Source organism: Pseudomassariella vexata (genome assembly GCF_002105095.1).
Source record: "Pseudomassariella vexata strain CBS 129021 chromosome Unknown BCR38scaffold_17, whole genome shotgun sequence".
NCBI lineage: Eukaryota > Fungi > Ascomycota > Sordariomycetes > Amphisphaeriales > Pseudomassariaceae > Pseudomassariella > Pseudomassariella vexata.
This window is the reverse complement of record NW_024467972.1, coordinates 203841-230764: the sequence shown is the minus strand read 5'-3', so window position 1 is coordinate 230764 and position 26924 is coordinate 203841. Positions and strand designations below refer to the sequence as shown.

Genomic DNA, 26924 nt, shown 5'->3' with positions numbered 1-26924 from the left:
AGGGTTGATCGTTTCAATGGATAGTCTACCTGGAGGCCTGTAGTAAAAGCAGAGACCTCGTGGATCGTATTGACAGTATTTAACTGCTTGGTGGGTGCGCTGGCGTTGTTGCCAGCGCCGTACCCTCAGGCCTTGCCTGGTATGGTATCGTTGCTCTCGTTATTGCTACTGCTGTTGGCTCTTTTGGCCGCTCGTAGCTGGATTTTCTCGATCAACTTTCTAACCTTCTCATCCTTCAGTTTTTCCTCTATCTCTCGCTGCTTGCCCGGGTTCGGGGACCATCCAGTGGGGCGAAGGCTCTCGATAAGGTAATAACAGGCGCTATACCGGTGGTGACTACCACATAGGCATGTACGTGACTTGTCGTTTGTAGAGGCTGCTGGTGGCTCTTTTCCGTCTAGGGTAGGAGTAGCTGCGTGAGCGCCTCTTGAGATGGTATGGTATGTGTTTCCGAAGGTTTTATTCCAACGGAGGTGGTTTGCAAAGGCATTGTAGATAGACTCGACTTCCATTTGCTTCGCTGGTGGGTTCTGGAGCTCCTTGTCGATGTCGTGCTTCCAGTTGCTTGCGAAGTCGCTTGCTACGGGGTATACCGCAGTAACGAAGGCGTAGTGAGCGTGGTACATTGATATGGAGGGTAGGCCAAGCTCCCTTGCTTCGAGGTAGGTCGTCCACCACTCAGAGAGCCAGCTCTGGATGTTCTTCCCTTGGGATAGAGGTTGGCATAGCTTCTGAAAGCGGCCATCGACCTCCATTTTGTACTGTTGGCTTCCTGGCTTAAAGTACTCCTTAATGGCTAACATCTTATCGCGAAGGGTTGGCTTGCTACGGAATAGGGCGTGGTGTCGATCCGCAACGTTGTTAAAGAGCCAAGCGTCGAACTTCTGGGCTTGGGCATCCTGAAGTTGATATTCAACAAGCTTCTCCTTGCGTATTTCGATTAGAAATCTATATTTGTTGAATTCCACGGCGTCGAGGTCGGAAATATCGGTTGCGCCGGCCTTGACCTTACTAACCGACGGGACCAGTGGCTTGGTTAGCAAGGGCACGACCTCGTATTCAGGGAGTTTCGGATCGATGTTGTTCCAAAGTAGAGGGGCTTCTGCTTTGGCTCTGAAATAGAAGGCCTCGTACTGGTAAGGTTCGTCCAGTTTCCCGGAAAGAGTGAGAGAAGCCATGTTGCTATGTAAAGATAATTGACGAGAATGTCTTGAAGGTTTTCCAGTGGCTTAAACGCACACCGGGCTCATAACACTTGGATTTGATGTTCCCGTTGAAGGAGCAAAAGGAGGGCACATATGCCTAACCTGTATGTATTGTAGCTAACTCTGGTCCTCTCTTCGAGGGTCTATGTATGGAAACAAAAGGGTTCTTATATAGTCAATGACTGGTAGACTTGCTGATTAATTCAGACAAGTTGTAGAAGCATATAGATAAGTAGGGAATGTTCTATCCTTGCCACATTTCTCGTAATAGAGGTATGTGGGGATGGTCGCCGGTCTAGGTGGCGATAGTGGCAAGTATAGGACCCACATGGCCCACAGGGCCCATATTGTCCAACTCCCCTTAAGGGAGTACTTGTAGAGGTACCGAGGGTTAACACCTACGGCGTATTTAATTTTATTTTTATTATTAATATTGAGCGTTCCGGTCGGTCTTTCGGGATTATTTCACGGCGTGCTCTGCATGCCCTATGCGAGGTTCTTCTCCCAGCAAATAGTATCGCCGAGACGCATGTTGCAGCTGCCTCCAAAAGGGTCCCATCCTATACACATTGCCAGACGGCTTCTGATGTTAGGCACTCTTCTACAAGGCATCCAGCCAAGCTCTGTTGGAAAACTGGCCGGCATGAGCTCGGATTACCGTGTCGTCATGTCTCGTGTGGTGAATACCGCCGCTAGACTTGTGAGAAGCAACGACGAACTTGTCAGCTCGCTCGAGGGGATCGAGTGTGTCATGATGGAGAGCATGTACTTGAATAATGCCGGAAACCTCCGCCGCGCCTGGCTCACCAACCGTAGAGCCATGGTCACGGCGCAGATGATGGGGTTACACACGGGTAGCTGCTCGCCGAGCATGATGCTCGAAGCAGAAACTCGAAACCGCATCGACCCGGATTGCATGTGGTTCCGCATAGTCTTCTCAGACAGGTATCTTTCCTTGATGCTAGGCCTTCCGCAAGGCTCACCAGAAAACATCTTCGCCGGGCCAGAGGCACTCGAGAGATGCACGGCTATGGAGCGTATGGAGCGCATGATGGCGGTTGCGGCTGGGCACATTCTGCAGCGCAACGGCGCCCAACGAACTGATCTTGCAGTGACGTACAAGGTTGACAAGATGCTCCAGGAAGCTGCGGCTCTGATGCTGCCACAGTGTTGGCTAATGACGCAAGACTCTACCATTCTCGTCAATAACAGCGCACAGGAATTCAAGGAGTCGCTCCGCCTCGTGAATCAGTTCACACAGTGGCACCTTTTGGTACAGCTCCACCTGCCATACATGTTGCTGCCCTCTTCAATCGACCAGAATTACGATTACAGCAAGATGACTGCTGCCAGCGCCGGTCGTGCGATCGTTTCCCAGTTTGTGTCCTTCCGTAGCTCTACTTCAGCTACTGCGTATTGCCGTGGCATTGATCTCGTTGCCTTTGTTGCCAGCACGACGCTATGTCTTGCGCATATGGAGGCTCGCCGCCAGCAGAAAACCGACGCCGGCAAAGTCATTGGTGTTTTCCAATCCCTCCAACATCAGCGGCTGAGCGACCGCGGACTGCTCGAACGCACTCTCGAAATAATGGAGACAATGGCTCAAAAGGGTCACGATGTAGTTGCCCAAAAGATCTCCAGCGTCCTTCGGCCACTCCTCGATATCGAGAATAATTCTGCCAGGGGCGTCTGCTACGAAACCAGTGCCCTGGAGTATGATAAGAACGAGTCTCAGCCCCTCGGTGATACAGGCCTGACGTTCAACGTCTTGCGGATCCAGATCCCGTACTTTGGGACCATCAAGATCGAACATTGTCCTACCGTTTCCGACTACATTGAGCCGGCAAAGACGCCCTCCAAATACTGGCTTGGTAACCCGCCTGCTTCGCAAGCAGCTGGTGGCGGCCTTGTTGTTCTCTGTGAGCTAATCTCACCGCCCACCCAAGTGCCGCACGAAGGACAACAAGGAGGCACAATCTCCACAGGAAACCAAGCTGCCTATGCATTCAGCACCGCACAGCCTGTCAATACTGACTGGCAAGCCGTACCATCGCATCTTTATCCAGCTGGCCCGCCCCAGCAATCTGAACCGGCAGCTTGGGACCAAGGCCCACCGTCTCTCGACGTCAGCGATGCACAGGAGGCCTGCCTTCTTGTGCCCGGCATAACAGCAGATGTGAATGATTGGGCTTTGCAGGGCGTGGATATGGCTTTATTCAGCAGTCTCATACAAGACTCGGCGGGTCCGACAGAAATAAGACCACAGGCTGATACGCAGTGAGGATCTCATAGTATTGGCACAATTATCTAATGGGAATCGTTGATATACTGTCGTGGTATTGTACCCAGTCATAACGCGGAGTAGCCATCAGCGCAGTTAGAGCAAACTCAGCATCTTCAGAGATGGCGGAAACTATCCTGCTCTTCTTTCTATGCCACTTTATCCACAGCGCCAAAAGGAAGCTCATTCAGTGGACAGACTCTGACACTCTGCTCTCTGAATGTGAGAAGTCCTTATGTTTCTCAGCTCTGGCATCACCAATCTACAGCCGCCGACCATCCTGACCCATAGCATGGCGCAGGCCGCGACTAGCATCCAAGCACGCGCGTCATATTTTGTTGTCTAGTCATGGAACTCAAGGTAGAGCTGCTGGGTAGCCGCGTAGAGATGGAGATGCTGCGGCGTGTCTCTTCCCTGATCTTGTGCAATAGCAAAAGCACACAGCTGACGGCCGCGATGGCGAAGACGAAGGAGGGGGTGGAAAGGAAGGGACTGGCCAAGGCCGTAATGTGGATGCGCTTAATAGCTCATGTCGCCCGTGATCAGTGGTGAAGGGAAGTTCCGGACGACGGACTACATGTTCGCTGCAGGGTCGTAGCCGGGCGAGCCTCAGCAACAATGCGCCAACTGCGTTGAGTAACCGTCCAGCTGTCATAATTATCAAGGGCAGACTTCAGAACTTTCTGTGGAAAACATCGACTGTATTGGCGTACGGCAGTAGTCCGTGTCTCAACTTGTGGGACCGGTATCAGACCTTATAACAACCAATATGACTACATTCTCCAATGAGTGGGGAACTCGTCTTTTGACGGTCATTTGTTCCAATAACCGACCAGAAGGGGGAGCCTGGTTTTGAACATGATGGGTCTAACAGCGGGCTATCATCCGTGTATAGCCTAGAGCGGAGTCAAAGGTCCATTCCACCTGAACGCAACGGGAGTCGAGAGTGCAGGGCATAGATTTTTGCCCTTTTCGCGTTTCAGTGCTCTTATTCGGTGAAGTATGAAGCTGAAGCAAGGCGAATTTTCTGAGAGTTCGAAAACCTGCGCTGGTTGGCGGCTCTGTCGGCCTCCGCAAACGAGCGCTGGAAGTACGGGGATGAAGACAGCCATGATGGAGATGGCAGGATCTGCTTTGCCAAAGGTGAACAACTACACGATTGTGGCTTTCAAATTGGTCAGCCCATGGGCCAAGGATAGAACTGAAACGACGGCTTACCGTTGTCGCGCTCAATCCTGTACGGAGTCATGATCTTGAGTGAGTCCGTGAGACCTAATCTACAAGGCGTGGGTTTCAAATAGACGAAGTAAACCATGCCCATGGTATCTGAATTAGACAGACAGTGTACTGAATGTGATAGCGAGGTCGTAGCGAAAGGCAGTTTCAAATGGAACCAGGCTTTTCAACTGTGCTGGGTAACCGGATTGACCAAACCCCCTTGCGTTTCATATGAGGTCTAATTGCCTTGCTGTCAGGTTGGAAAGGTTGTCCAACAGATTGCAGCTGGTCTGACTAACCCGAATCAACACCCCGCAGACTATTTCCTGAAGTTCGACCGGCCCCAAAACATGCTTTCAAGTGGCTTATCCGTGCGATCTCGCCATCTCATCCACTTTCTAACTCACTCCGCCATCGCGCGACGGCGTCGCCGTCGATGCATTAACAACTAGTTTATTCGGCTGGGTACCCAATCCAACAGATCAGTGCGCCACGTACTCCTTGCATACTGAACTACTCGAGGTGGCTTGAATACAGGATGAGGCAGGCAAATAGTTTGGAGCCAAAATAGTTTCATGTGATAGACTTTAGATTTATAGATTCCGCTACGGGAGTTGAGAGGTGCCATTGCGCTAGGAATTATTCCCTGATATGTATAAACTTCTATCAAGTCTGGGGAGGGTAGCTGTGGGTACTTCGCCGATCAAGTGTCCGAAGCAAGGCACGCCCAGATTCCGATGTGCTTCCTGACAAGGGGGAGGAGTTTACCCTTGCGCACTTGAATGGGCTTTGTTTGGCTATCGGCGATGTGTACAAGCCCGGCGCCAAGTTAATCATCATCTCGGACGGGCTGGTTTACAGCGGTAAGTGTTTTGCTTACCACGGTCGTGTGCTTCAACATATCAGAGGTGCGACTAACATAGATTTGTATGACAGACCTTCTCGGCGTCCCTGATAGGGATGTGTAGGCATACGGAGAGACACTCCGCGCCATGTCCAAGGCCAAGAAGTTTGACCAAATCGAGTTCTCGCGCCTCGGCGACCTGGTACCCATCGATGTACCCGGGGACATGGACGAAATGACATACGTTGCCAATGCGAGTAACTTCCGTCGCGCCCTCCTCAACACGTTTGGAAGGCCCGACTGGAATGCGTCCGAGATGATTGCGGCCAAAGAAGACACTTGTTTAACGTACCGCGGGTACGTTCAGTTTCTGCAGACCGACTTGATGAATGTCTATCCGGTTGGGGATAAGCGTAGCAAGACAAAATTCAGGAATGGGGTTGGGACAATCGCTAAGCAGATGTTGGGGGGCGGTGATGTAAGTGTTAATCCCGACTCAACTACCTGTTAATACTCGTAACCCCTTTTGACTCCTTATCAATACAGGCCTTTTCCCGCGCTGTTAATGAGAGGTTCGGGGACCACGTACGTCTCTCTATTCACTTCTCGACGGGAGAGAACAAGCTGTCAATCAGCCCCTTCCCACCGAATCCAGGTTCAAGACGCCTTGGCACTGCGCTGTCGCATTTTGTATGGACGGGACCCTTTTGTCCGGTCACCGCTCCGAGTTCGACTCCAACCCGAACTTCGAGCTGGTGTACGAGCATGGTAGGCCCAGTTACTACTGTCAAAAAGCCATGCGTTCCTTGCTGGACTGGCCTCTGTCGCAGGTCACCGCCGAACCCATGTACCCTGTGGCCTCATGATCCGGCCTGTCTTGTCAGCGACAGGATCCAAGCGACCCAGCATAGAAACCATCGACGCGCAAAAGGTCCGCACCCTGTCCGAACACAACTCGCTCGTGATGCTGCGCGGGTTTTACGGCACCACAGACCGAGACCGTTTCGTGTCCAAAGCAACTGAATTCGGCACGCCACTTCCGCGGAAATTCGGGCTTGTCCTAGAAGTTAAAGACCGTGGAGCCGATCAGCGAGACTTCAACGGTACGTTTTCGGCGGAAGGGATGCCGTTCCACTACGATGGCGTCTTCAAGACGGAGAAACGACCCCGTGGTGATGGCCAAGGCGAGGAGTTGGTCCAGTTCTTCACTGCCGTTACGCCGTCGCCGAACAATACAGGTTTCACACTGTTCTCGCCATCGTCACGGATATGGCCTCTGCTACCCTGCGGACCACCGCTGAGCCAGCTTCAAAAGCTGACGTGGTTGGTGGAGACGAAATCGTTTGACGGGGCGAAGCTCAATGGGCTGCCGCTTGTGATCCCGCATCCCACCATAGGGACGCCATGTCTGCGGTATCACGAGCCATGGCCGCAGTTCAAAACGGCGTTTGAGTCGATTTTGGTCGAGATTGAGGGAATCTCACGAGAAAGCGGCGCCATCATCTGCGCCACGCTTGACTCGCTGCTGTACGATCGGAGGGTGTGCTACTGGCATTCATGGGAAAAGGGAGATGTGCTTGTCAGTGATAATATAGCCTCTTTGCACACCCGAAGCAGTTTCACGGCGGGAGCTGACCGGGAGCTTTGGCGCATCCACCTTGACTAGGGGCTTGAGCAATACATGCAGGGAAGTGGTAGGCGTTGGACGGTGGATCTTATTACCTCTATTCAGAGCCGTTGCAGGAACTATATTTGTTTCGCGGCTGAACTCATTTGCAAAAACATATAAGTGCTTAAGCCACTTTGTTTTGATGTCCTGGCCCAGTTTTCACATTCGGTTTGAAAGTCGAGGCATTCCCGGTCTCCTCCCACAACACTTGATTGGGATTGTTCATGTTCCATTCCAAAATCTGGTCCAAATTGCGGCATGTATGCAAGCTGGAGAAATTTGGCAACGGCAACTGTCTTCCTGGTAGGGACTCGCTGTCGAAGAATGTGATAGGGGTTACATCCGATGTGCACATAAGGCTGAACCGCACAGCATCAATGCAATGGTCTGGACGCAAGGTTAGAGTGGAACTTGCTATTGTTTAAATGTGTTCTTTTACCATGGTGTACAATGACGGCCTCTCTCGAAATGTTGGTGTCGTAATACTCCCAGTTATAGAACGTGGCTTGTCGAAGAGAGTCCTAGATGTACACGTTGGTATATGGCGTATGGGGATAACTCGACGACATTACAAATACCAGACAATGTAGTAAATGGAATATTTCCAGTAATCCTAGGTATCCACCACCAAACTCTTCGGGGATGCGATGCAGTGGTCTCCCTGTCATATCAGGCTTGTTGAGAATTCGTAAATACCCCTCAGCCAGCCTGATTCCAGAAGCTCCCAACCCGATCTCATGCCAGGTGTCGTCGATCTCAGTAGTCGGTGCATCCAGAGCTGGTCCACGGTATTTGTTGATGGCGATCTCGGCATCGAAATGCCGCGGAGCCTGGATATGGACAAGTTGCATTTTATTTGGTCTGGAAGTTTGTACTTACACCACGTTGACAGCCTACGTTTCGATGCTTCCAGAGATGCGTTTTGCGAGAGTATGTAGTAGATAATTGGGATATATCCGCACAACAAGATCAGGACGTGAGATAGTAGAATTGTTGCGGTGGTGCGACTTGGGCGCGAGAAGAAGCGAGACCTTTGCGATTGGGAATAGGCTGCGGAGGTCAACTCAACGTTTTTCAGCTTCTCCTTCGCTTTCAACACCTGATATGTGTGCTTTATATTGTGTAACGATACGATTTGTTACTAATTCAGAGGGGGCACATTTCTTTTCAAAACAGCATGGACTGGATCCTTCTAAATACAAGACGAAGTTAGTAGTTAGCAACAAGACAGGCCGGCAAAATCCTATTGCAAGCTTGTAAAGAACAAATGTCACCAAATACCCGCCACTAGCTTGATTCGAAACAAAACGCCCTTCTAATGTTATCTAGTGAAGGAAAGGTATGCCGGTCTATGATAGGAGATGAGAGGTATCTTCCAAGCCGTATCTAGGAACACACGTAGGGTGAAAACTATGAAAAAGACATAAGATCAGATCATAAATACTACGAACCCATCTTCTTTTCCAGGTTCAAACGAACAAAACATCCAAACAAGTCATACACTCAGTGCAAACATCTACACCTACCAGAGCCCAACTAAACGTTCTGCAGGCAGCAAATTATTCCGGGATCACGGCATAGACCTGAATGAACGACTCTATAGGACATAACATCTTAATCGTTTCATTCTTTGTGAGAAACTTAAAGTGTGAATACGAGGCAGTCTATAGTAACGGCCGAGCCGCGCTACACGTCCATAAACGCTACGATGTAGCCTCGCTACGACCCCGAACGGGTACCGACTGGAGCAGTATCACATTCGGAACAGGCCCGGATGCTCTTACTATCTGGTCTATCTATTCACCAAACCAGTCCGGAAGCCGCTGGATTAGCCCGCTCCGGGACCTCCCTAGTGAGGCCCCGGAAGGGAAGCAGGTCCTCGTAGGGGACTTCAATACACATCACCCGTTGTGGGACATACACGGACGATCGTCACGGGGTAGCGAGAATGTGGTAGAGTTTGCGCGACGGTGGCAATTAGAACTCGCCACACCTTTCGGGGAAATTACACGGCAAAGACACAGACAAAGGGACTCAATTATCGACCTTGCATGGGCGACGAAGGGGACCCGGGCCTAGAGGGATCGGACCATAGGGCGCAAGTAATCAGGGTAATATCTAACGAGGAGGCAGCGAATGAAGGCCGCCGTAACACCGAGGGGTGGAATTGGACGATGGCAGATAAGTGGCTAATCGTAGCCGAGCCGGGCCAGAGATTCATGAACTATTTGCCGGTTGAGACGAGAACAGAGCTAGACCAGGCGGTCGATTGGGTCATCCAAAACCTCCAAGAGATCGCCGACGTAGCGGCCCCTAGGCGTACTGTTGGTAGAGGCGCCGGGACCCCGTGGTGGTGCCCCCAGGTCAGCAAGGCTTGCGCTGAGACGAAGAGGCGACGACGAGATTACCTCCACGCGAGGTCGCATACTAACTGGGGCGAATACTTAAGAGCTAACCAAAAACAACGGCTCGAAATCAGCGAGGCACAGGCGCGGAGCTGGCATGAAAAACTCGAGAGGACGGCGAAGGATCATAAAAGCCTTTGGGCACTACAGAGATGGGCTAGGCTGCGGAGCTGGACACCCCCTGACACCCATGGGATGCCGGATCTTCGACGGAACGCAAGCGATGCACCCACAGCGCGCACCCACGACGAGAAGTCAAAGCTACTAGCTGAGAGGTTCTTCCCAGACCCGGATATAGACCTGTCGGATCTCGATCACAACCCGCCACGGACGAGACCAGACCTGGACGTCCCTAAGGAGGTAAACGCGAAGGACATCGAGGCTGTTATCAAGAAGACAGCGGCTTGGAAGGCCCCCAGCGATGACCAGATCCCTACGGGCCTGCTGAAAATCTGTGGTAAACCCCTATGGGAGATACTAGCGGATATAGCGACCGTAAGCTTTAGGCTAGGATACTACCCGGAGCGCCTCCGCTCGGCAAAGGTAGTCGTTATTCCTAAGCCGAACAAAACGACAGCCCAAAAGCAGACCCCTAACGGCTGGCGACCGATAGCGCTGCTTAGTACGATAGGGAAGGTGATAGAGGCGGTGATATGCCAGCGTATCACTACCGTCGCGGAGACGGCCGGTCTGCTACCAAACGGCCAAATGGGTAACCGAAAGGGGTGGTCCACCGAATTAGCGATACGTATAGTCGAGGACGTAACCTATACAGCTTGGAGGCGCGGAGGGATCGCCACACTACTACAACTTGATATTAAGGGGGCGTTCGACACAGTTAACCACAGTCGTTTGATTTCTATACTAGCCTGGAAGGGCTACCCGGAGTGGGTTCAGGAATGGGTACACAGCTTCGTAGAGGATAGGACAGTACGCCTCCGGTTCGACGGTAAGGAGTCAGAGCTGATCCCTCTACGAGCTGGCGTCCCCCAGGGGTCGCCACTCTCCCCGATACTATTTATCCTATATATCTCGACGCTATATGAGGAAATAGCGGAGAAACACTCCCTACTCTTAGTCGTAGGGTTCGCGGACGATACGAACCTACTTAGCGTGAGCACAGACACGGGCACGACCTGCCGCCGACTAGAGGACGCTTGGGCTACGTGCCAACGGTGGGCCGCCAGGCACGGGATGGAGTTCGCTCCGGACAAGAGTGAGCTGATGCACTTCACTAGAACCCGAGACCCCTCCCCGCAGAGTATCCGTCTTGGAAACGCTACAGTAACGCCGAAGGTCTCGGCAAGGTTCCTAGGGGTCTGGTTTGACCGCAAATTAACGTGGCACGTCCATACCGAACGGGTTAAATCAAAAATGGCGACTCAGAAGCTAGCCCTAACAAAGCTAGTGAACATGGCGTGGGGCTGCGATCTCATACGGGCGAGACTACTGTACACGTCGGTTATTCGCAGCGCGATCGCCTTCGGGGCGGCTGCGTGGCACACTATAAGCGAGGAACCAGCGGGACCAGCTAAGAGCCTAGTCGGGATACAGAATGAGTGCCCCCGAATAGTCTGTGGCGCCTACAAAGCGACACCGGTCCGACACCTAGAAATAGAGGCAGCTATCCCGCCACTAGACCTATATCTCAGTGCCCGGGCGGCGAAATTTGAAGAAAGGCTACGGAATAACGGCAAAAGGAGCCTGCTTCGGAGCGCGAGCGCGAGAGCGTCACACATACTCCGACAGGACACGCCGGCGAGACTGAAGCGGGCGTCACAATCGCTCAGACCAGCGGGGTACACGATAGATGTCACGACCTGGGTTGCATCGCATTGGTAGAGACCTCGATTAGGTGCTATCGACGAAGATTCTACTCTAAGGAGCGAAGGAAAGAAGATGACAACTTAGGTTTGAGGGAGCGCGACTAAGTCATCCACGCTTGGCGGGGCTCCTACAAGGGTTGACCTTCACAATAGAGAAGGAGGCTAGGGGCTCCGAGTGGATAGGCAAGGCGAAGGAAGTCCCGGCCGCCCTCCTAGACCACTGGGAGAAGAGATGGCTCTCCGAGGCAGCACAACACGACCGCCAGCGACGCGCTATCGCCGAGAAGTAGGAGGGCCCCTCGATGCGAATGCCGAAACAGGGCAAGTACTCAGACCTAAACCGACCGGAGGCGTCTACCCTATGCCAGATCAGGACCGGAAAAATAGGACTATCAGCTTTCTTATTTAAGATAGGAGCCTTCGGTGTGTACTCGCCGTTATGCCGCTGTGGAGAGGCCCCCGAGACGGCAGAGCACGTAATCCTCTTTTGCGGCCTGCTGGAAGAATCGAGAGAGCGCCTACGGGCCACTATCGCACCATGGTCGCTGCATACACGTAGAGACCTGGCAACGGCGACGGGGAAACCAGTAGTCAGCGGGACTATCACAAGGTGGCTACTCAGGACTGGCCGGATAGCGCTTAGGCCCGGATAATATCGATCGTCTCAGGGGGACTTTGTTAGTAGGGTGAGAACTAACATGGTATTGTGGTGGACGTAACGCAGTCGCTAATAGAGCGAACCTACGTAGCAGCGTATGTATTTAGTCCAGCCATTAGGGCACGGTTTGACATACGGGAGCACTTGTAGAGGTACCGGGGGCTTCGAGCCTACGGCGTATTTAATAATAATAATAAAGTGTGAACATGACATTTCGAGTTGTATACTTGCTAGCAAAATATGTTACACTGCCAAAAGTATGCGACGATCCATATATTTGAAAAAGCTCATTTGAAATGATCATATTATGGCTTACACGTTCGAACAAACTATCATGCCCCATACCAACGCTGCTGTGCCGATAGCTAATAGCAGGAAACCCGTTGGTTTATGGCCTAGAACTACTAATACTGGCCCACTGATCAAGGAAGGAATACTCGTAATATAGATGATTCCTAGACCCCAATTATCCCAAACATACTTCACCACGTACTTCATCGCTTCGATCCGGCTCTGCGGCCCTTCAACGAAATTAACAGCGACGAATCTGGGCAAATCATTATTGTCCACGTCCATTATCACCTCCGCGCCTGCAACGTCACGAGACGACCCAACGTCCCTCTGCGACTCTTCCGGACCTTTACTCGCTCTCTCCTTCCAGATGGCATTCAATGTCGGGATTAGATTTTCGTGTGTGGTCCTGGGCGTTATGCCAAGTGGGGGTGCTACGTTTGCAAGAAGGAGACCGTTTGCGGCTACGAGATTGAGGCGTGGGGGTTTCCGGTAAAGAGACAGCTTCCTGTTTGACAGGGCGTGCTGCGGAGTTCCAAAGATGCTGTACATAGTGCAGACAGTCCTGAGTCGCAGGAAAAGTGTTTTGTCGGCGATAACATCCAGAATTCTGGGCTGGTATTGGAGGTAACAAGGGTTGATGGCAAGGATGCGAATTGAGCCGCACAGTTCGCGAAAAGCGGGAGACTTGAGCAGTCTTCGGTCAACTCGGACCATGTCGCAGCTGAAAACAAAGATAGAGTCCTTGGCCGCTTGAGCTCGGGATACTCGGCAGACTTGGGATAGAGCCAGTTTAGGGATTCTCAAGAGATGCGTATGTCGGCGACACATGCCACCGACAGGATGGAAACAGAGGTTTTGTAGCTGACCTGAGGTGGATGAAAATGCCCAAATCGTATCTTGTAGCTCTTGCGGGAGCTTCGAGAACTGAGGAAACCCATCCTCAGGGGTGCCGGTTAGATTTCGGAGGAGCTTAAGCATCCTCATTGTGTCTATTATCGAGACATGCTTGACAGATTCGAGGTCCAGATGTGGTGTGCGATATTTATCTCCCTTTAGCGATGCTTGAGAAGTTCCGGAGAAAGGGTTCTGGGGGTCTTAAAGCTTATAATTCCAGGCTACCCCAGTTTCAAGGTGGACATGTAACCTTTTGAGTACCAGAATCACGCGAAGTTGATATCAGTTTAGGCCCAAACTAACTGGTTGAGTATATCAGCACTTTTCCATGCTTCTATCCTACTTTCTTTTGGTTCATTTGACCCTTCCAATCTGGATGATAATAATATGTGCTTAAATATCTAGAGAGAGCACAAAGAATATCCTTTTCATTTAGCTACAACCTCTCCTTCCTCCACTGTACGTATGCCACTACTCAGCCATCCCCCAGAGGTGTGATCTTACGTCGCCTCACATAGTTGAAATAATTATTCATATGCGCGTAATGCAAGCTCTCGTAAAACCGCGCCAAATACTTCATGGCGATATATTGCCATCGAACGTAGCTCGTTGTGCAGCAGTCAAACGCAGGGAGCACCTTCCCGCAATCTTGATCAATCTGGCTCCCGTAACATCACCATCAACAAGAACTATGACAACCGGTGGTGGTACCCGTAGATTAGGATCGGCGACTGCCTTGGCCCTGGCCTCATTGAGTGGCTTGAGCGTTTCGAGACACTTGTGATTGAAGTAGATAATACGTGAAGCGTGAAAGACAAGTGCTCGCATCCCTCAGGAGACCGAACAAGAACCCAGTCGGGAGACACTGCGCCAGTCTCTCCAGGCGACAAACATCTTCCTGACTTCATGCTTGAAGGCCCGATCCAAGACTTTCTGGTCTTCCATGATGGTCCACTGTGTGTACTGCTCCAGCAAAAATTCGCGGCCGTAGAAGGCAAGGTTCTCGTGCACGCCAGCTTTGAGGCTGCGCTGTACGGAGCAGCCAACGAATGTCACCTTAAACCCCTGTACATCGACCCTGGCATTATTATGCGACGAGAACAACATATATGTCATCATAATCAAATATTTCACGACCTCCTAAGACCAATATCTACTCTCAATTAGCAATGCTGGAACTTCCAATCCAAATTTCGTTGCCGCTTGGATGCCCCTTTTTACAGCTTTGAAGAGATTAGCAATACTGCACAGACAACGAGGCAAACCACGAGTTCACATACCTTTGAAAACTTCTCTTTCCACTCATCCCTAAACCTCGGTTGAGTCGCAGCCTCCAAAACATGCACTGGGTCCAAATACGAAATCTGCAACACCTCATCACCCGGATTGACCAGCAACTTCCGATAAAACTCCGTCAGCTCCCTCTCCCGGTGCCAGTACCGCGAATCATCCGAATCCTTCATATACGACGGCCCATGCAACGTGTTCTTTGATCTCCTAAACACAAACGCCTTCTCGTCAAACCCGGCCTCAGCCGGTACGTACATCTTGGCGCGGTGCCTTGCGCTGATTTCCCTCGCAATTTGGAGATGCATCTCTGAGGGCTCGCCGTCTGGGTGGGAGGCAGACCAGGATGGGATGGGAAGACGTCGATGGTGTACTTTGCGATGTGCGCAAGTGAGGTGATGACGCGCGCCAAAGTACTCAGCCAGACGCCTTCGGGGTAGAGGGAGAAAATGTGTATGAACAGGTTGCTGAACAGGTTGTGGATGATGCCTGATTTGCGGTGGTCGGGATGGATTGTTGTCAGACCGGTGTGGATGGTGGGCTTGTTGTGGCCGGAAACAGGGAGGATGACGGTGGAGACGAAGGCGATTGGCTCGCCGCTTTCTTCTTGTCGGGCTAGGATCATGATCTTGTCGTCAAAAGCTGTCTGGGATGAGGTGTCGAAGACTTGGTAGTTTGGGAGGGGTTTGAAGCAGAGATTACCCAATCTGCAGACCTCGGCTTGTAGTGCTGCAAGGTCCTGGGGCGGCAGGGTGAGTCCTGGACGGTCGAGGACTTCCATTGTATAGTTAGCCGGCATGGTTACCCATGAGGCCAATGAGCTCTTTGGCCTTTAGAACACGGAGGGCAGCAAAAGGTATTTGACAGTGTGGAGCCAGGGCGATGTTCGCAGTTGAGATACGAAATAGGACAAATGCATACTTGCTCAAAGTCGAGTGAGGGGGAGTGGTATTGCATTTCATTTCACCGCCGTTAGAGCAAGTTCAACATTAAGCGGTCCGGGAATTCCGAAGCTGAATATTTCTAGCTACTGGCGAATGAAAGTTCTTGTCATCTTCTCAGCCTCGATTAGTAATCACCAAGTATGGTAAATACCTGCTGGTATGCAGCAGGATGAATGCAGTGTTCCAATATATGCGGGGAGCTCGCTTGCCGCTTGAGGAGCTATGAAGCGAGAATGCCATGGGGTAGTATATAACGCTAACTGTGCTGCCTAGCGGATCGCTCTGGGTTAGACGCAACGGGTATGGTGCAATTATCCTTTGGACACTCGATCGGCTCAATGATAATGATATCAACCAGCATTACTGCTTGGGTTGTAGGCTGAAACCAGGATTTAGATGCTCAGCGCATTTTAAAATACCATCACCAGCCACGGTTTTCTCCCTAACAGCCTCCCAGGCATACTAATAAGAAATGGCGTATACCATCAAAGTAAACAACAAAGCTTGAGCCCAAATTCTAGCCCAAATTCTAGAAAGTATACCACCTTTCGCAGGCTCCCATACCCCTCAGTGAACATTCAACATACGAAAGCTATTCTAGTGCGCAAAATCAGTATCATCTCAAGTAGAATCAGTGCAACTCTCCCTCGAGAGCGTGGAGCAAGTCGTCAGCCATCTGGATCGGCATACTGGAAATGAATATAATTGAGTCCAGCATGCCTATGACTACATCCGACGACGACAACCAATACGAAGCAGAACAGCCGTCTAGATACCCTCGGACTTGGGCAGCAGGAATAACACCCAGACTTGCATACCGAGTGGGTTCTCCGTCTGCCTGCCTTATCCGCCTGCTGCCTTGATTATGTGATTCCGGATGCTGCTGATTGGCGTCAGTCGCTTGGCCAGGGGCCAGGTAGGGGAGGGTAAATTTACCACGCTTTCATCGATAACCCCAAAGGCAATTCTCTATGTTGCTGAACAGGATTCATCACGCGTTCCTACGGAGATGACACCTGTAAGTCACTCCACCTTCAAAGTCCGAAATGACATTCAAACTAAACCCATCGTAGTACGTGTCAGTACTGCCTCGTAGCAAACCCTAACATCCTCTCCCCCATCCTCGCGGCCCTCTCCCTCAACCTCAACCGATTCCGCACCCTCCTCAAACAATATCTACTTCTCCCCTCTACGCCCCCTCCCTCCTCTTCACTACCCCTTCTACACCTTCCCTCTTCCATCTTCCTCTCCAACTGTATCTTATCCTTCACTACATCATACCCTTTGCCATATTCCTCTCCATCCGCGGACCCAGCGCTCCAAGCAAAACAAAGCAGCACATTCATCAAAACCACATACCCCAAAATTATAGTTGCTAATATCCCCCAAACGATGCCCAAAATATCATAAAACAACAAATAGAACCCCAGGGCAACCGTCCACCCAGGTTGCCCTGGCTCATGCGTGAACCTAACATCCTCCAACAACCCACTCTCATGCCTAGCAGGCATGCGTCCCGTCATCCAAACCGCCAGCGCCGCATACCCCGCCACCATCGCTTTCGTGCCCGCCAGCACCCTCCTATGCGTCTTCCCCGTCGTCTCCCTCCGCATCTCCTGATGCAACATCACACCTCCATACACAAGGAGCGGTAATTTCCTCACCCTAGTAGGCCAAGCCCAGGCAGTGGAGACGGCGCCCTGCACGAGGAACTGTAGGAGGAAGACGTAGACATAGGGATACCGTCCGAAGGGGTCTGGGATCGTGGCAAGGTAGTCGACGACGTGATCGACGCGGAAGTACCAGTCACGAAGGTTGGTGAGAAGCCAGCCTGAGAGGAATATGGTGAGAGTTTCGGGGCCGAAGAGGAAGCCTATGAGGTGACCTAGGGGGGTTTTGAGAATATAGATGGTTTTTTGGTGGTGCGGATGGTGATGGTGGTTTGATCTTTTCTCGGATAAGGGTGAAGATGAGGGATTGAATGAGACGGGCGGTTTTGATTTGGCTTTCGACTTCTTTCCCTTATCGATTACGAGGTCGCCGTCAATGAGCCCTCTTTCGTCGTCAGAGCTCACGAGCGTCTTGTTACTGTCGGTTGAGGCTCGTTTGAAGCCGGACCCGCCTTCGAAGCCAACTCCACCACCCTTGTCATCCATTTCCGATCCCATTTTACTTGGCCAAGCGTGTGCTGTGTGGTGCGGCAAATTTGTTTGTCGCCCTGTCGCTCGCTGTTCGCAACCGGTGGCCAGTTCCGACGCGGATTGCACACACACTTGGGACGGCGCGATGAGAAAGACCTAAAGATGAGGAAGTAACAATTGCGATAGACAGAGAGCCAAGAGTTCCGCCAAAACCCGACGATCACCTGCGCGCTTATCAGCGACGTTGCACGCGAGAAGTACAGCTCAGCTAACCTGCCAGGGGCCCGAGGGGTCTAGGCTCTCACCCGCACCCCCCTACCCCCCTTCCCCCTTCTGCCTTGTTGGCGGAGTAATACTTCGCGAGCAAGCGTGTGTGATAAGTACGTAGAGAGTCCGCATGAGTTTCCCTTATTCCCGCACAGCCCAATTGGCGGGATATCCAAGCAGAGAAACGATGGTATTACGAACATGCACTGGCCTCTTTACCAGGGGCTGATAACCTCTAAAAACTCCCCCAACTCACCTGGACATGGTGAGATGCACACGTACGAAGTTAACCAGATGGGCCGGTAAAACGGCAATATTCAACGATACGAGAAATTTCGATATTTGGCAGGTAGGCGCAACGGACTCAATTGATCTGATGATGTCGGAACAAAACATGATATGTGGAAGTGAAAACAAAAACCGGCCGAATCTCTCTGGATATCCTCGACTGGGGCTCGAACTGGTCGTCTCCTGCGAACGCCATTTCGGCCCTAAGATAAATTGTCACAAGGCTAAGGAAAAGTAGAAATTAGACATCAAGCGTCATCCAGCGTCAACTGGGGACATGGCGACGCTTGCGCAAAAGGTCCTGCAGCTGCCTGTCATGCCAACTCGTGTCAGCATTCCGCATTCCTGCAGTTGTAGTATGTGTGGGTATTCGAGTTTCGCGTGAGCATCAAATCATCTAAGCGTTCTCGCGGCTCTTGCGGTAGCTGGCCTGTATACGACGTAACTGTCAGCACGACAGTTACTGCATTTGGGTGCATCAGAATGCCTCTGCGCGACTGACCTCCTGCTCGACCTGCAGACCCTCGATGACGGGCTGGAGCTCGCTGAGGATCTCGTAGGCCTTCTTGTGGTACTCGACCTGCGCGGCGATGAGCTCGGCCAGATTTCGAAGTGGCTCGGGGGTGTCGAGAACCTGCGTCAGGGCCAGTAAGTAGTGTACCAATCAGTAAAGAAACCAACGCAACGAAAAGCAAGGAATGCTCACATTCTTCATGACGCCCACGGCCTCCTCGGTCTGCGTGACGAACTCGTCCTCGGCCTTCTCAATCTCCTCCTGGGCTTCGGGGCTCAGCTCCTCGGGACCATGCTCATCGCGCGGCGACGTGGGCAGTTTCCAGGTATTGCCCTTGGCACGGGACTTGACCGAGTCGAGCGTCAGACGCGACTTCTCGACGTTCTTGCGCGCGCGCGTCGCGAATTGCAGGTTGGTGTTGAGCGTGGTGTTCCAGCCGGCCAGGAAGCGACTCTGGATCTGGGCGTCCTGCGCAAGACGGGCCTCGCCGACGCGTTCCTCAGCCAGCGCATATTTTTCGAGAGCGGAAGCAAGGGGGTCCTCACCAGCTCCCGTATGTTGCTGGTGCATCAACTGGGAGCTGGCTAAGCTGGCGCGGGCGAGAGCATGGTTGAAAGTCTTGGGCTGGGGCTTGGCGGAGGGAGGAGCCGTCAGAGCAGCCTGGGCTTCGGCCGGAGAGGTGGCAGTTGAGAGCAGGTGGACCTTGTCGCTGACGGTACGGCCGAGGTCGGAAAAGGTCTCCTTGATGTTGGGCGGGTAGTCATAGGCTTCGTTGGAATACTGCGAAGTGACGGCGAGCATCTTCTGGTGCACCTGCTTGAGTGCATCGACACGCTTCTCGAGGTCGATGTAGTCAGGCGGCAGCTGCGTCTTGTCCTCAGCCTGGCCCAACTGCTCCTTGGTGTACTGGAAGGTTCGCGAGGCAAAGGGTGTGATCTGGGACCCGATGGAGCTGACAATCGATTAGCTTCAGTGCAGCAGCTTGCGGTCGGCACCAGGGTCGCTGAGGGGCATGCAGGCCGGAGCTTACCTCAGGCTGCTGCCGAAAGCCTTGAAATTATCCATCTTGAATGAATCGTGCGATATTAAGGCTGTGGACGCAAGGTAGGAAGCCGTGAATCAGGTTGGCGATGACTGAGATGATTGTTCCAGATGCTCAAAAAGAGAGTTGTTGGCAACAAAACGGTCTACGGGTGCCTATTAGCACTTGTGGCAGGGGATTCAGTGGGGCCGCATCTGGCAGCTCCAGGATCTTCACCAGGCAAGCAAAAGACACAATCAAGCCAACGAGCCACGGCCTACGGACCAAAGCACGTGACTAGAACCACAATGACGCGCTGCTGCTGCAGCATGGCCAAGCCAAATGATGCCTGTCGCTGGCCGTGCATGTTCACAAGGTCCGTGTCTTAAGAGTCATTTCTATCAATATCTACATACTACAACTCCAAAGTGTCTCTCCACAAGTTGTTATCTCGACGGAGAATTGGCACTGGTCGAGCAGCACCGAGGTCTTTTTGAATCCGTGAACCAAGGATCCAAACTAATTCTACCATTTGATCCCACATCCGGTGATCTCGTGCCACCCTCGACCAAATTCCAATCATTGTGCCCCATGTCAAGAGACAGGACTCCAGGATCTCTGTAGTGGGCACGGTTCTCGGAGATTCAGTCAGAGTCTGAACCCGTGGCCAGCGTATCCCTAATTAGATACAACACATGGCAATAAAACAAGGAAGACGGGAATAGTATGATGATATACAGGCCCAGGACCCTAACCATAGATCCCACACTTCCCTCAACTCCCAACACAATGACCCGTATCGTCAAAGCCACGATGATGGCAGGGCAAGACGTGTCGATACTGGTCACGGTAAGGAATATGCACAAGAGGCGTGACCATGCCTGATAGTTTAAGGCTCGTCTCTCCTCGGCACGTTCGGCTTGCCTGGCTCTTCTGATTGCGATGAGGACGACGATGACGACGATGGCCAAGAGGCATCAATCGTGCGGTAGTATGAGGTCCAGTTCGTTGTCAAGCGCTGTGTCTCTTCATGTTGTCCATGCCCCAGTGCTTCGTACGCGGGTGGTGGTTCTTCGTTGTCCTCATCGGATGGCTGCCCTGGTCTCGATAGGTCTGGAACTGGGTCCATCTTGGCGAACAAGAAAAAGCAGCTGTGAAACCGAAGAATATTGACCACTTTGAGGATCGATCCAATACGGCGTGATCAGGGTGTGGTGGCCGAGCTTGATTGCGGTCATGTTTCTTCTTTAGGCCTTGGACCTTACGGGTGTATCTTCCCACAAGACAAGTATTTCTCGCTATTTTCCAGTACTCCCTTGAAAAGTTGGCCTGACCCGCGTGAGAACTGTGCGTTGCTGAAATCCATTCTAGGCTTGACTTTCGATGACCCTGCATACTTTCTTAAAGTCACGCGGTACTCCAAACCCAGCCTCAGCCCAAAAGAACAAGATTCCTGGTTCGCATAATATACTGTCTCCTTACTAATCGTCTCTTTGTATCACCCCAGCCGAGAGTTATGGCCTTGCTATGAAGTGTTTCCGTCTTCGCCTTAATCCCAAGCGTATGTGATATTCTCCAACGCGTCCCTCAGTGTTAATAGTCAGCGGCTCCTTCGGTGATTTGCAGATCGAATGCACAGGATAGCATGTTTTCAATTCGAATCACGTTATTAGAACGCATAACTCACGGTCATTGATCTGAAGACTGCCAGGATCCTCAAGTCATCAACTGGGAAGTCTGGCAAAAGGTTTTGGCAGATGGACAGTCGACCACTTTCATCGAGGGGAGGATAATGAAACTTGAGGCGAATGTGATCTGCCAGGTTAATTTAGTTGCAGTCTTAACTACAAATGTTCGGTAGGGTGTGCTCGTTCTTGAAAGCTTCGTCAATGTCCTGGCATCGGTTAGTCGTCAGGAGGATGATCCCTTGGAATAAAAAACAAAAAAATGCGTCTTACATCAGGGCTACAATAACTCCACATACTCACTGACTAGTGCGTCTGATTTATTTTACCGTCGCCTCTTTTGCGTAGGAATATGTCAGCCTCGTCAATCAAAAGCACACAACCCCATCGATGCGCCGTCGACATGATGGAGCCCAGTTCATCATCCTAGTCTTGCGCATAAGGGTCCAACTCATTCGTAGTCACTACATAAAGCGGCCAGTTTGACGCCTCAGCCTCTATCTCGGCGGTCGCGGTCTTTCCTGTCTCGGGAGGACCATTCAGAAGTCCCTCCAGACACTTGCCCTTCCCTTGAACCATACCATCGAAACTAGCCTCATCAGACGTATGTGCCTTGCTTAGAGGGAGGTTGGGATCAAGTCGGATCCTCTTGGACTCACATTTGGGAGATCCTGGCGTAAGCCTGCCTCCTTTTGTTTTCTTTTTCCTTTTTGGAATCTTAGAACTTGCACCAAGCTTGATCAGATTGCAACACATCTTGTCCAAATATTGACATTTGGATACTGACTCGATCTATTTAAACGCATACTTCCAGTCAAACACGGATGAAATCGCTTCACCATTTGGCCGTATCGTGAAGGTGTGTTGAGATTCTACCCTAGTCCTTCAAAGCAGCCTAATGCACGACGCAGCTATGGCTCAGTTCCCAAGATAGGCCGTCCAAACAGCCCTGATGGATGAAACTACCAACAGCCAAAAATCATTTTTGGAACATACCCTCCGCACCCGGTCGAGCAAAACGTTCTCCCGATTTGACGATGTTCACAAAGCATCAATCCTGCGTGGCCTCAAGGCCCAAGTCCATGGCAACTTCGTATGGGCAAACGTGATGCTCGGGCATTCGCGACGCAGTTAGTATGAAGTACTTTGAGTTTATCTGACTAAACTAGTCGCGGACTTGCGCGGTGATCCTTCGTCGTGTAAGACTTACCACCGTGCAAATGAGACCCAGGCACTGGCACTGAGTAGCAAAATTATACCTATCTTGGCATATGCTTGAAGGCCACTATCCATAAGAGCTCTACGAGGCCATAATAATCTCAGACGCCAAAGTTGGACAGAACGTTGTTGGAGAGGGCCCAATATTCCCAAACAGCATCGAGGTCTACTGCGCGCCATCGATTCACATCAACGAAGTGACAAGCAAAGAAGTGCCAAAAACAATGTCTGCACATTTTTCAGGGGTTGGTGAAGGATTGTACTAAACCCCCGGATACTCTAAGAATCGAGTTCCCATTCGGCAGAGATCGAGCTAACTTCGAAAGTACTCGTCGCCGCATGCTTGAAGTACCAACAGCCGCGATACTTCAGCAAACTGAAAAAATTCTAGAGCGACACTTTACGAATTATTGCGGTCAAAACATGCTAGATGATTGTCTACGGTGCTAGGTATTGAAGCCATCATGTGGAACAGATAACTTTTACCCCTGAGCTGGGCAGAAGAGTGGAACACTATATTTGGCCAGGCATTTGGTCGCATGCGTTCAGATTCAGAGTATTTTCGTTCGAAGTAAGCCGTTACTAAGCAATTCCGTGCCTTTTTTACCCTCTGGACCTAAAATCTACTTGCAAGTAAACTAGAACATTCCTACATGTAGGTTTATACAAAGCTAAAGAGTCAGGGTGCCCAGGATGCCTCCATTCCCCGAGTGGTTCACGAAGCGATACCACGGGGGAAATGGATTAAATCAACAGAATGCAGTGTGGGGTATTAGTTACTGGGATATAGGCGAGGCTCTATGATATTGACCTAGTTATAGGGGGGCTCTCATGTTTCCTACCGAATCACGTAGAAGATAAATGCTGCGTGAAAACTAACGGCCATGCTGAAACTTTGAAATTGACATCATATCTTTTCCCGATGTATAAAACGATGTTGGATTTGGAAATGCTTAACCATATTGGATTAATTGAATACATTGTGTCAAATGGTTGATAGAAAACGATGGATATTGGCTCATTAAGATACAGAAAAACCATCGATATGGAATAATCGGCAGAAGACATCCAATACTAGCGATATTGCTTCATAGTTCTGTATGAACAATCATTGCAGGTGGTTTGAGGGTAGCATTTAGATTAAGGTAATATATAGCCCTGTCTGAAACATTGCCTACTGGAGCTAGCCATCCCAATTTATGACCAAGCTCATGACCAAGCTCATATCTCCTTGATGCTTGGACTGATTTTTCAGTCCTCTTGAAAATTCCACACCTAGATACAGTATGGTACGTCATCAATGGCCTCACAAGTGGTATCCGGCTCGCACGATCCACCGTCCTATCAAACAAATATCAAGTCAGTATTATCACTACATTCAGTAGGTAACACTTTCACTTACCACCCAGGTGCCATCAGTGTCGCATACGAGCCAGCCGGTGGATTCCTCGTTGCAAGCATACTGAGGCGGCGTGCACTCTACCTCGGCGCACTCCTTGTGGGGGCAGTAAACGTGATCGGTGATGAGATCGGACTGGTCGGGCATGGCGGCGGCGAAGACGCCAGACGCGAAGGCAAGGACAGCGAGGAACTTCATTTTGGGTGTTCGTGGTATTTGGCGTGTGTTTGAGTGAACTGAGCGTTGAGAAGATGTAAGATCCTGGAGACAGGTTATAAGATGATGCTGAGGATGATGGAGAAAAGCAGAAGTTGATCGTCTGCATTCTCAGCTATTATATATATATTCAATGACCAGGGCGCCCGCCCAGTCAGTGTGAATATTTCCATGTCAGTCCTTCTAGACTGCCCTGAATCTGTTGTAGCCTTTGTTAGACCCATAATAGTCGTCGGAGGCTCAGAACTAACCAGTTGGCTGCAGTACCGAGAGCCCGACGGAGTATCTCATTTCTCACCCGGCGGCATTCGGTATCAGAGGGTCGCAAATCTAATGAGAAGTTGCTCTATTTGCCTCATATTGCAGTACCCATATTTGGGCATGCAGTTTTCCTAGCGCTGGGCTAGCAAGGACTGTCAGACACCAACAGAATCTTCTTCGCGTTTCTTGGCGTTGACGATTCCATCTAAACGGCTTGGCTGAACGCTTTCGCTCGACGACACTCTGGCAGGCAAATAGTTCAAGGTTTGGAGACGCCTCAAGCGGAGCTGACACAGCGATAAATAAGTATGAATGCGAACAGCTTGTAGTGTGTGGGCAATCATGCGACGTCATCTTGTCCCAGATGCATCTGACCCGCAGTGCAGTATTGAGCTATGATGCTAAGTTTCGATAGCTTGACCTGAAGGGAATGATGGGAAGACGTTCCACTGATGTAAGAAAAGTAGAACACAACGGCTCTCGGCAGAGAGAGCTGATTCGTAGTCGCGGCAACGGATATCGGCCCTGAGTGTTCTCCCAGAGAATACGAAGCAGATTATGTGCATGAGGGGCAGCCATACGGCGTACTGTGTAAAGGTCTAATGACGTGGAGGCTTGAAGCTGCTAACTGACTTCTTGTTCACGTAACTATCAACAAATTCAATGCGTTTCAATTAGGTAACAGCTGTGTTGATCTTAGTTTCCTCTTTGCCTCTACTATGTCAATCCCTCTCTGGTTAATGGCACCGAGCTGTTCCCCCAATCCTTCGGTATGTAATGATACTATCTGCGTCAACTATACTCATACTAGCCACAAGACTAGAATTAAGCCAGAGTGTCTCCATGATGTCACAAATCCATTAGATCATGTTGCCCAAGCAGCGATAGAGCTAGGAATGAGCATTGTCTTATCTTTATATATCTAGTGTAAGATGTAAATCCAGGGCAGGGAAAAAGTTCAGAGAGCAACCTTACTCGCGGAGAAGAGCCAGTTCCCTATGACAACACAGAAGTTCACATGAATCTCGACTTTTATCAGACCGCTGGAAAGAAATTCGCATGACCGTTGGTATATCGACAACAATCTCGTCTACCAACAGGACCCATTTCCCCGTGACAGGGGAAACTTTCCCTGGCCATTCATATCTCCACACAGCTAACGAGCCCCATAACAGGGAACAGGTTCACATCGCCCCGTCAATCAATTCAATCCACAGCTGTTCAGCATTCGTGCGCCGTCCACAAGCGCGGCAGTCCCATGGAATGTAAGACATGCAAGTCTCCTCGTCAACCGGTCGAATAGCTTTGTAAATCCAAAGGTATTCCGTGGCCATGTGCCTTCTACACACCCAGCAGTGTCGTGACAGGGACAATTGTTCATCATTTCTATACGTACCTATTATTTATTAATCAAGCGCCCCGAATATTACTTGCTTACTTGTAAAAAATCCTTGCAGCACTCTTCAATGATCCATTAGCATTCAACACCTTTTGGTCTACCAGCCGAGGTGCTTGGTCCTCCTTCTAACAGATCAGAGTAGCCATTTGAGGGACTCGGGCGACGAACGTGTAGTTAGAATCATGGGGGGACCGACAAAATAACAGCGAAAAGTCAGCAGAGATTTCCATCGTTCGTGTGCACCAACCTACTACAGGGGCTGACTGCTATATATAGTTTCCCCCACACAGAATATCTGCCGGTCCCTACACTTCCACCCACCTGGTCTCCAAGGGTACAACATATGGACTCCACCGCAAAATCCGGAGAATATGTAGGTGGGTGTCGGTGGATATAGTCACCACCCACTGGTCCACCAATGTGCATCAGTGGAGTTGATCCGGGGCTCGGACAGGGAGGATAACCGCGCCTTTCAATCTTCCACTGAAAATTGTGCAGAAGACATTGTGGCGCTGTCGTTGGGGTCGTTCTCGATGGGAAAATCGGAGAACTTGAAGTAAAGGTTGTTGACTATATTTTTCAGTTTTCGCTCTACAGATAAATTCTGTTTGGTTTTGTATTGATCTAGGTTGCAGATCAGGGGTATCGATTGCGATCTGGGGGAGAGTCTTCCTACGTCATCGTGGGCCCGGCTTTTACAAACTTGCGGAAAAATCATATCTAGGGGGGTATGGTCCGCATCACATTGCTAGCTCTGTGCCTTGTTGGAAAGGGGTTTCCCGGATGTATTCTTCGCTCTACATCGCCAAAATTACCTGACGATCAGCGGCGCCGATCAGCTGTGCTTCGTAATCTTGAGTTTGGCCACGTGACCATGGACAGATAATTTTGATGAGCCAATAACACCTATTGGAGGCACCCGGGAGTTTGCCTCTTTTCGAGTGCTAAGTGAGGCCCAGTGTGTCTTTCATGCTATCATCTCAATAGTTG

General features: G+C 50.9%; 8 protein-coding genes across 8 annotated transcripts; 2 read left to right on the top strand and 6 right to left on the bottom strand.

The window, feature by feature from the left end:
• The first annotated feature begins 1622 nt into the window (after window positions 1–1622).
• On the top strand, window positions 1623–3901 carry BCR38DRAFT_447933 (uncharacterized protein). The gene has a single exon (XM_040861188.1). It carries the CDS (start codon window positions 1687–1689, stop codon window positions 3484–3486), a length of 1800 nt encoding a protein of 599 aa, XP_040711113.1. The 5' UTR covers window positions 1623–1686; the 3' UTR covers window positions 3487–3901.
• Window positions 3902–5696: 1795 nt separating this feature from the next.
• On the top strand, window positions 5697–7214 carry BCR38DRAFT_489563 (uncharacterized protein; the record flags this gene model as incomplete). The annotated part of the gene is made up of 4 exons (XM_040864412.1): window positions 5697–6026; window positions 6095–6133; window positions 6184–6316; window positions 6379–7214. The coding sequence occupies 4 exons, from the start codon at window positions 5697–5699 to the stop codon at window positions 7212–7214; spliced, it is 1338 nt and encodes a 445-aa protein (XP_040711112.1).
• Window positions 7215–7341: 127 nt separating this feature from the next.
• Window positions 7342–8068, bottom strand: BCR38DRAFT_460921 (uncharacterized protein; the record flags this gene model as incomplete). Its single annotated transcript, XM_040862474.1, has 3 exons — window positions 7342–7627; window positions 7704–7738; window positions 7796–8068. 3 exons carry the CDS (start codon window positions 8066–8068, stop codon window positions 7342–7344), a joined length of 594 nt encoding a protein of 197 aa, XP_040711111.1.
• Window positions 8069–12418: 4350 nt separating this feature from the next.
• BCR38DRAFT_477931 (uncharacterized protein) lies at window positions 12419–13384 on the bottom strand (the record flags this gene model as incomplete). Its single annotated transcript, XM_040863087.1, has 1 exon — window positions 12419–13384. One exon carries the CDS (start codon window positions 13382–13384, stop codon window positions 12419–12421), a length of 966 nt encoding a protein of 321 aa, XP_040711110.1.
• A 741-nt stretch (window positions 13385–14125) lies between these two features.
• Window positions 14126–17681, bottom strand: BCR38DRAFT_489560 (uncharacterized protein; the record flags this gene model as incomplete). The annotated part of the gene is made up of 4 exons (XM_040864411.1): window positions 14126–14434; window positions 14575–14906; window positions 14999–15355; window positions 17018–17681. 4 exons carry the CDS (start codon window positions 17679–17681, stop codon window positions 14126–14128), a joined length of 1662 nt encoding a protein of 553 aa, XP_040711109.1.
• A 937-nt stretch (window positions 17682–18618) lies between these two features.
• BCR38DRAFT_489559 (BAR domain-containing family protein) lies at window positions 18619–19800 on the bottom strand (the record flags this gene model as incomplete). Its single annotated transcript, XM_040864410.1, has 4 exons — window positions 18619–18651; window positions 18724–18855; window positions 18928–19687; window positions 19766–19800. 4 exons carry the CDS (start codon window positions 19798–19800, stop codon window positions 18619–18621), a joined length of 960 nt encoding a protein of 319 aa, XP_040711108.1.
• A 2067-nt stretch (window positions 19801–21867) lies between these two features.
• On the bottom strand, window positions 21868–22197 carry BCR38DRAFT_413485 (uncharacterized protein; the record flags this gene model as incomplete). Its single annotated transcript, XM_040858836.1, has 1 exon — window positions 21868–22197. One exon carries the CDS (start codon window positions 22195–22197, stop codon window positions 21868–21870), a length of 330 nt encoding a protein of 109 aa, XP_040711107.1.
• A 1737-nt stretch (window positions 22198–23934) lies between these two features.
• On the bottom strand, window positions 23935–24256 carry BCR38DRAFT_489558 (uncharacterized protein; the record flags this gene model as incomplete). The annotated part of the gene is made up of 2 exons (XM_040864409.1): window positions 23935–24000; window positions 24062–24256. The coding sequence occupies 2 exons, from the start codon at window positions 24254–24256 to the stop codon at window positions 23935–23937; spliced, it is 261 nt and encodes an 86-aa protein (XP_040711106.1).
• Window positions 24257–26924: the final 2668 nt, after the last annotated feature.

Excerpts from the sequence above, each read along its gene's own strand:
- BCR38DRAFT_447933 (XM_040861188.1), top strand. The coding sequence starts at position 1,687 with ATGCCCTATGCGAGGTTCTTCTCCCAGCAAATAGTATCGCCGAGACGC.